The sequence below is a fragment of the Lottia gigantea genome (assembly GCF_000327385.1).
Source record: "Lottia gigantea unplaced genomic scaffold LOTGIsca_1, whole genome shotgun sequence".
NCBI lineage: Eukaryota > Metazoa > Mollusca > Gastropoda > Lottiidae > Lottia > Lottia gigantea.
In genome coordinates, this window is record NW_008706746.1 from 4459025 (window position 1) to 4468614 (window position 9590).

Consider the following 9590-nt stretch of genomic DNA (forward strand, 5'->3'; position numbering starts at 1 on the left):
AAGACTGTCACTCTTTAACCACAAGACACAAATATATCCTAACATTTACAACTATTTTGGCTTCTTTATAAAGACTGTCACTCATTAACCACAAGACACAAATATATACTCACATTTACAACTATTTTGGCTTCTTTATAAAGACCATCACTCTTTAACCACAAGACACAAATATATCCTAACATTTACAACTATTTTGGCTTCTTTATAAAGACTGTCACTCTTTAACCACAAGACACAAATATATCCTAACATTTACAACTATTTTGGCTTCTTTATAAAGACCATCACTCTTTAACCACAAGACACAAATATATCCTAACATTTACAACTATTTTGGCTTCTTTATAAAGACTGTCACTCTTTAACCACAAGACACAAATATATCCTAACATTTACAACTATTTTGGCTTCTTTATAAAGACCATCACTCTTTAACCACAAGACACAAATATATCCTAACATTTATAACTATTTTGGCTTCTTTATAAAGACCATCACTCTTTAACCACAAGACACAAATATATACTCACATTTACAAATATTTTGGCTTCTTTATAAAGACTGTCACTCATTAACAACAGAGGACAAATATATACTCACATTTACAACTATTTTGGCTTCTTTATAAAGACCATCACTCTTTAACCACATGACACAAATATATACTCACATATACAAATATTTTGGCTTCTTTATAAAGACCATCACTCTTTAACAACAAGAGACAAATATATACTCACATTTACAACTATTTTGGCTTCTTTATAAAGACCATCTCTCTTTAACAACAAGAGACAAATATATACTCACATTTACAACTATTTTGGCTTCTTTATAAAGACCATCACTCTTTAACAACAAAGGACATATATATACTCACATTTACAACTATTTTGGCTTCTTTATAAAGACCATCACTCTTTAACAACAAAGGACATATATATACTCACATTTACAACTATTTTGGCTTCTTTATAAAGACCATCACTCTTTAACAACAAGAGACAAATATATACTCACATATACAACTATTTTGGCTTCTTTATAAAGACCAGCACTCTTTGATAACAAGAGACAAATATATACTCACATTTACAACTATTTTGGCTTCTTTATAAAGACCATCACTCTTTAACAACAAGAGACAAATATATACTCACATATACAACTATTTTGGCTTCTTTATAAAGACCAGCACTCTTTGATAACAAGAGACAAATATATACTCACATTTACAACTATTTTGGCTTCTTTATAAAGACCATCACTCATTAACAACAAGACACAAAAATATACTCACATTTACAACTATTTTGGCTTCTTTATAAAGACCATCACTCATTAACAACAAGACACAAATATATACTCACATTTACAACTATTTTGGCTTCTTTATCAAGACCATCACTCTTTAACAACAAGACACAAAAATATACTCACATTTACAACTATTTTTGCTTCTTTATAAAGACCATCACTTATTAACAAGACACAAAAATATACTCACATTTACATCTATTTTTGCTTCTTTATAAAGACCATCACTCTTTAACAACAAGACACAAAAATATACTCACATTTACAACTATTTTTGCTTCTTTATAAAGACCATCACTCTTTAACAACAAGACACAAAAATATACTCACATTTACAACTATTTTGGCTTCTTTATAAAGACCATCACTCTTTAACAACAAGACACAAAAATATACTCACATTTACAACTATTTTGGCTTCTTTATAAAGACCATCACTCATTAATAAGACACAAAAATATACTCACATTTACAACTATTTTGGCTTCTTTATAAAGACCATCACTCATTAACAACAAGACACAAAAATATACTCACATTTACAACTATTTTTGCTTCTTTATACTGTTCATCATAGAATAATTGACTAGTTTCAGCTAGATCTATCACTTCACCTCTATCATTAACATCTTGTTCTAAATATTTCACTGTAGATTCTAACTTAGCTACAGCTTCTTCAAAATTCTTAGAGAATTCATTCCCTTGGGTTTTATCTACAAAATATGAGATAACCTTTCTTAGCAGAATATTGTCCAATTCAAACCTGAGCAAGGTATAAATTCACCGCCATGAGAAACATTGACTGAAAGGGATATATGGGGTCAAAAATGATGTTCACACTTCTTAGGTCAAGCAAGCTTTGTAAAATTAAATTAAACTCTTTTATTAAAGATAGCTTGCCAGGCAAGGTAATATACGCCCACTGGCAGTTTTGATTTTGAATAAAAATATTTAGCAGTAAAGTAACAATCACCAGTATGAAATATTCAACCTTCAGACATAGACTTCTTTTGAACTCTTTAGAGCGATACTGAATAATATGGAGTTTGAGTTATTTCGCTTGTTCTTGAAAACGTGTTCAATTTTTAGCTCGTGAAAACTCTAGAAGGCAAATATTCAATATTCAGCGAGGGAATGAATAATAAAACCAGGTTTTGTCAAAATCAAGCAAGAATCATGCCTTTTAGTGTTTAAGAGCTAAATTTGAACGCGTTTTCAATAACAAAGGCAATAACTCATACTAAATATTTTTAAATTCTTCTGATTTTCAATAGGGTTCATCATTGGGTGATTACGAACACTCACACCAAGTTTCGTCAAAATCCATCAAGAATTGTGCCTTCTAGTATGATTACGAGCTAAAAATAGAACGACGGACATGGGTGACGGCAATATACGCCCCCCAATTCATGTGGGCATATAAAAAGACAAGATTTAGTCCCACCTTATCTCTACTATAATGTTTTTATTATAAACATGTACTCCTCACTTTAATTTAAGATAAATCTACAATATTTTGCAATTTTTGTTCGATTATGACATGGAGTATCAATAAATTCTGTGTATTGTTGGTCAATCAATTTGGATTGAACATTCAAGAAGAAACAAATTTCATGGCAGCTTGATCCTAATGCAAATCAAACTATTACTTTTCTCAATTTAACAATATGCAAATAAATTTATATCAATACTATGCTCTTCAGTCAAGAGCAATCATTCATATTTAACAAAGATCTCACCAATACAAAGTTTCAATAATTTCAGATCTAATATATAAGTCAATTTCGCAGTTTTCTGAAAAAGTTAGGGTGTTTTTCATAAATATTTATTTGGATATATATCAATTTAAGTCTGCAATGCCTTCAATATGCATAATTTTATCAATATAAATATAAAGTGCAAGAGTAACAATCACAAGTGAAGACTGACAATATTGACTACTAGAATATTATAATAAAATCTGGACGATGTTTCTATTTTATTCTGTAGATTTAACATGAATTACTTCTGTCCGATTAGTTTCTAGTTTTTGGTCTGAAATGTGCAAAAACTTTGTCCAATTATACTAGCATACCCCTTACATGTAAGTACTTCAGAAAACAGAATTGTATTGGACTCTTACCTTTTAATTGTTTGATGGTATCAAGACTGGATTCATCAAATTTAACCTTAGATAACTGTTGTTGTTTAATATCATTTTCTAGTTCTAACTTCCTTAAATCTGTTACTTTATGTATAAATAATTGCGGCTGAAATATAAATAACTTAAAAATATATTTCAATATTTAAATTATCAAATACCCACTGTTAAAATACTATTGTTCAATACATCAATTGAGAGATATAGAAAGATTAAAACAGAACAAGAATAAACTGAAGATCCCATAGCATTGAACTAACAGTGGGTAACAACATGCTTCAGGTTCTGTTTTATTATTTCTTTTTTAGTATTTATCAAACAACTTAATAAATTACAGTTTCCTGTTGTCAGAATATCATGAATGATTTTGGTATAGAAGTATTTATTGACAAACAATAATCTACAAATAATGCCCATTCAGCACAATTGTATTATATATTTTTTGCAGGTAGATAGATTGATTTTTAACATCCTATGATTAAATACCATGTACCTATTTCTTGATAACTTAACATTAAAATAGTGCTAAAAAAACTGATTCAATTTTAGTTTTATGAACAAATCAAATGGTTGTATAACTGCCTAACACGACTTAAAGCTTGAAAATCTGTTCAGATGTCAGGACCAAAACTCAATATTAGTTCACAGAGATCGTGTTTACATTTTCAAACAGGAAACTTCTGTACATCGACAAACTTTTAGGCTAGCACATACCTGAACCTTTAAACAAAACAGAATTAGTTTCAATCAAAAGTTTGTTATAATCTCCCAATAACTTGAAAGATAGCTTGCCAGGCAAGGTAACATACGCCCACTACCAAAATTTCAGAAATCATAACAAAGTAACAAAGGTTTAATATGTGAAACCATTCATCCTCTTTTCACTAATTTCTCTATCAAGCCTACAAGCCAAATTAGACACATAGAATTAATTCAAGGGCAATAACTCCAAAACCGTTCACCCAATTGTTACCAAATTCAACTTGACAGAGATCTTGTCCATATATACATCCATTTCAGATAAAAACTGCAGTCTGTAGCCTGCCTTAAAGCCAATTTTATCAAGTCAAGGGCAATAACCCTGAAATCGTTCATCCAATTATTACCAACTTCAAACTTGACCGATATCCCATCAATATATTCATGCATACAAGTTTCATCAAAATGGTATCAAAATTGAAGCGTTCATTGGGCATACCAATCAATTTTAACGCAATTTTACTATGTCAAGGGCAATAACTCTGAGACCGATTATTACCCATTTCGGACTTGACCGAGATCTCATCAATATATACAGGCATACTAATTTTCATCAATATCAGATAAAGATTGCAGCCTCTATCGTCCATACAAGCCAAATTTAACGCATTTTTACTAAGTCAAGGGCAATAACTCTGAAACCTTTCATCCGATTATTATTAATTTCGAACTTGACCTAGATCTCATCAATATATACATGCATACTAAGTTTCATCAAGATCACATAAAAATTACAGCCTGTATCGTGCATACAAGCCAAATTTAACGCGTTTTTACTAAGTCAAGGGCAATAACTCTGAAACCGTTCATCCGATTATTACCAATTTCGAACTTGACCGAGATCTTATCAATATATACATGCAAACCATGTTTCATCAAGATCAGATAAAAGCTGTAGCCTCTATATCGTACATTCAACAAATGTGGATGGACGGACGGACGGACCGACGGACGGACAGGGGCGACGGAAATATGCGTCCACATTTCCATGTGGGCGTATAAAAATTACCTTGAACTCAGCCAAAAGTTGGGCACTGTCAATCTTCTGTACAGCAGGTGTCTCCTTAGCTTTTGATTCTTTGGTTCCATTTGACTTGGGGTCTTTTTTCGTTGCTTTATATACTTCTTTACTTACTGGAGATGGTGTCACTACTTTACTTTCACTCTCTACAAAACATATAACATTTTTCATTTAATAATAAAATGAATCTGCACGTAAAAAGACAATCCATAAAAGATAGCTTGCCAGGCAAAGTAACTGGCAGAAGTGATAACAAAGTCTTTAGTGTCTTCATCAAATTATCAAATTCAAACTAAAAACCCTAACACCCTTCATTCAATTATAACCAATTTTGTATTTGACTGAGATCTCATCAATATATACATGCATACTAAGTTTCATTAAGATTGGTCTCTATTGTGTCAACAAGAAATGTGGACAGACGTAAGGACAGTAGACGATAGAAATCAATGCAAGCATTTACCAATAATTTCTAATGCTATCTATTCTAAAAATGAAACTGGACTGTCCGTTTAATGTTTTGAATCAGACCTGGAGCATCCTCATTCAACTGCACAGGTAATTTTAGGCCCTATTAAATTACTTTTTGTAAATGAGTGGCACAAATTAGAAAAGTAGTATGTTTGGCTTCCCAGATATTCCTGCTGAGATCTTCATCTAGCATTCAACTATTTATTCGTTGATAATGTTAGACATAATATCATTAATGAGAACACCACTATCAAACATAATCTAGGTAACACATCTTTGCTACTTAATAGGTATATCACATTTAAACTAATTATATCCTTGGCAAACAATCCATTCTAACTTGGGAAATCCAGATGAATGATAGCACTTTGAATCCAACAAATCACCAATAGAAGGAAGTTTGACTGATTTGAAATCCAGATTTGTATTCAGGGCAAACTATTATAAATGAGTTACACAGTTGAATTGGTTATTAAAGACTAAGCCCTAGCAGCATCAAGATCACATGCTTGTGAGGTTCTAATTGAACCATTCTACTCATGTTGCATTTTTACAACAAAAAAACAGAACATCTAGACCTCCAATTTATTCAATTTGGATTCAGCACAATATTGTCTTCACAGAAAAGGGGAAACATTGCAATTTTTTTTATTATCAAGTTTATGTAAACTACTTACCAAGAATAGCTTTTAGTTTGGTAATAAATTTAGCTTTATATACATTTCTTTCTTGCCATATATTTAAAATTCTTAATACTTTTGGTTTAATTGTTGTATCCCTGAAATATTTAAATGAGAAAATATACCATCTGATTATTTATCTGTTCATATTTTTAGTTTTTTTTTACTTAGACATATGAACCAAACTGTTATTCAACAAAAAAAAAAAACCCCAAAAAACAAGCTTTTTAGGTTAGTTCCATGACTGACAAGTAAAAGTATTGGCTCTGGAATCTTATCCCCTGAAAATATAACTTAAGAAATTCAAGTATTAATATTTACAATTAATAATTGGTAATAAACATTTCAAATTGCAGTATTCCACATCACACTACCTTTAGTTCATGATCCTTAAGCAATAAGCACCGATAGCAAACATGTATATTGTTTATATTTTACTGGTGCTCTTGCAATCCCATATTCTCGTCATTAGAGACTAATAACTTCCCTTGGAAATCTGTACGTCACTATTTAATTTATCTTATCAGGAATTTCGTAAACATTTGGTGTAAAGAATAGTACTGCAAATGGTGTTTTCCATTGAATTTTTCGCATCAATGCCATTTCCGATTATCCACCAATGTGAAACTTGACATTTGAGAAAATACTTACTTGACTAATTGAATACTTTCACCTAGAACACCTTTAAAACTTTCCAAAAACTCAACAGCCTGTTTTCTTTTACAATTCTGCACCACATCATTACATAGATAAAATAGGAGAAGTTTCTGAGATACATCAACTGAAATTATAAATGCAAGAAATAGAGATATACCAGTAAAATCTTGATTGAAACATCTATTGAAAACAGAAGTTGCTTGACTAAATAAGATCTTGCTTTATTATTAAATAATTTCACAAAATCTTTTAGCTGGCCTTCAGTACTTATCAATGGGACAGTTAAAAAAAAAACACTCTCAAAAATGCTGCAGAACATATGCCAACTCAATGCAGGGCTGGATTCTGCCTTAGTACATCAAGATTTTTCATCCTTTTACAGTCAAATGTCACTCTTTCAAAGAAGATGTAGTAGTCCCTTTTATGCTGTTGTAAAAATTGTGACAATAAGTTTGCACTAAGGCTGTATCATTTTCACACCAACATAATTTATCACAAAACTCAATATCTTAAGATTAAGATTAACCTAGCATTTTGGAGCTTCAACTGAGAATGCTTAAAGTTGGGGCACACGAACGGACTTGATCGGTGATTAGTCTTAGTCTTGTCAAGAGTTTCACCAACCAGACAAGGGCACAGGAGGAGACAAAAATATCAAGACGGTTGGTTTCCACTATGTTGGCGATCATGCGATTGAAAAATATAGCTTGCTAGGCAAGGTAACACTAACAGCTGTCAGAAATGAAACTGTTCATCTGATTATTACCAATTTTCAAGATGACTGAGATCTGATCACTATACATGCATACCAAGTTTCATCAAGTTTGTATAAAAAGTGTAGTCTCTATTGTGCTTACAAAAATGTGAACGGATGGAAGGACAGAGAAGGACGACGGCAATATACATTCACATTCCATGTGGGCATATAAAAATGAATTTGATTGGATGATGATGCTCGACGATAAAATAATTAAATAATAATAAAATAACTTGTCATAAATCCTATCAGCAAAGGCGTTAATCTTGTCGTGAAAGCACCGTGTACATGTGAAATTTTACTCAAGATTCAAGACGGTAACAAAAACGGCCACCACTCTAAGTAGAAAGTAGAAGGAAGGGTATAAAGATAATAAAGGAAAGGAAAATTTAAAACATGAGAAAATCAATAAGAAAACATTCCATATAGTGATCTGCGGTCAAGCTGCCAGTCAATATTTATTGAAGAAGAATATAAAATTCACAACTAATAACAATAGTTTACACCTTCAAAGAAAGAAAAAAAAGTAAACAAAAGAGTGCAAAAATCCAGCCGACGTTCACACTATAAATATTACTTTGTTAAATACTTGACTAGATTTCAAATGATTCGAGCATGACAAAATTAACATTTTTAGCAGATATCTAATAAAAGAACATCATGGCACTTGTGTGCATCTACACTAGAATATATAATCAGTAATAATCTACTTGAAGGAGATGTATCTGAGCAGATGACATATACTATCAACTAACTAGAATAACAGATCGGATGAAAAGTTGATTTTGGATCTAGTTTGAGAGAAATTTATAATAAACAGATGTTGTATAAAATGCGAAAATACCTTTTTTCAATACTTTCAGCCATATTTTAACTAATTGATTACTCTCAGATTTATGATGAATGACCCATAACGACACACTCTGTATACTGTCTTGTGCACTAGTTATACATTCTAACTTCTGCTGAACATTATCTTCATTTAACATAGTAGCCATCTTCATATCTACAAATTAATATTATATTCTATAAATGTATTTATAACAAGGTTAAGAGGTGATTTCAAATGGATGGGATTTGATCATTAATCAGGGATATACAGATAAGATTTCATTTCATTATAATATAGCATGTTTAGGGTTAGATAAAGATCTTGCATTTTCTTAAATAGAGTGCAGCTGGATGTTCATTAGGGTTAGTTTTAGGGGTTGGAACACCTCTTTATTGTACAAAACAAAGATATAATGTAGTCTGCTGTAACAATATTAGAAAATTAATTTCAAATTACTGCTGCCGAGTTATTGCCCTTGACTTGGGAAAAACGGGTCAAAATTTGTTTGTGAACACAATAGTGACTACAGTTTTTAACTGATTTTAATGAAATTTGGTGTAATCATTCATATTGATGAGATCTTGGTCAAGTTCGAAGTTGACGATCTTTCGACAAACGGTTTTTGAGTTATTGCCCTTGACTTAGCCAAAATGCATTAAAATTTGTTTGTGAACACAACAGAGACTACAGTTTTCAACTGATTTTAAAGACTACAGTTTTCAACTGATTTTAATGAAATTTGGTGTGATCATTTATATTGATGAGATCATGGACAAGTTCAAATGTGATATTTTAATGAACGGTCTTTGAGTTATTGCCCTTGACTTAGGAAAAACACGTCAAAATTTGTTTGTGAACACATAAGAGACTACAGTTTTCAATTGATTTTAATGAAACATGGTGTGATCATGTATATTGATGCAATAATTTGATGTGTTTGGATTATTGATATT

At 31.2% G+C, this 9590-nt stretch overlaps 1 protein-coding gene across 1 annotated transcript in view; it reads right to left on the reverse strand.

Annotated features, from left to right (window-relative positions):
- Positions 1-8794, reverse strand: part of LOTGIDRAFT_102650 (hypothetical protein) — a gene marked incomplete at both ends in the record, with an annotated part of 12999 nt that extends 4205 nt beyond the window's left edge. The window contains 6 exons of the mRNA XM_009045649.1: positions 1858-2033; positions 3443-3569; positions 5229-5368; positions 6389-6489; positions 7043-7172; positions 8650-8794. Of these exons, the coding sequence (XP_009043897.1) occupies positions 1858-2033; positions 3443-3569; positions 5229-5368; positions 6389-6489; positions 7043-7172; positions 8650-8794 (819 nt within the window). The remainder of the gene's footprint in view (positions 1-1857; positions 2034-3442; positions 3570-5228; positions 5369-6388; positions 6490-7042; positions 7173-8649) is intronic.
- Positions 8795-9590: the final 796 nt, after the last annotated feature.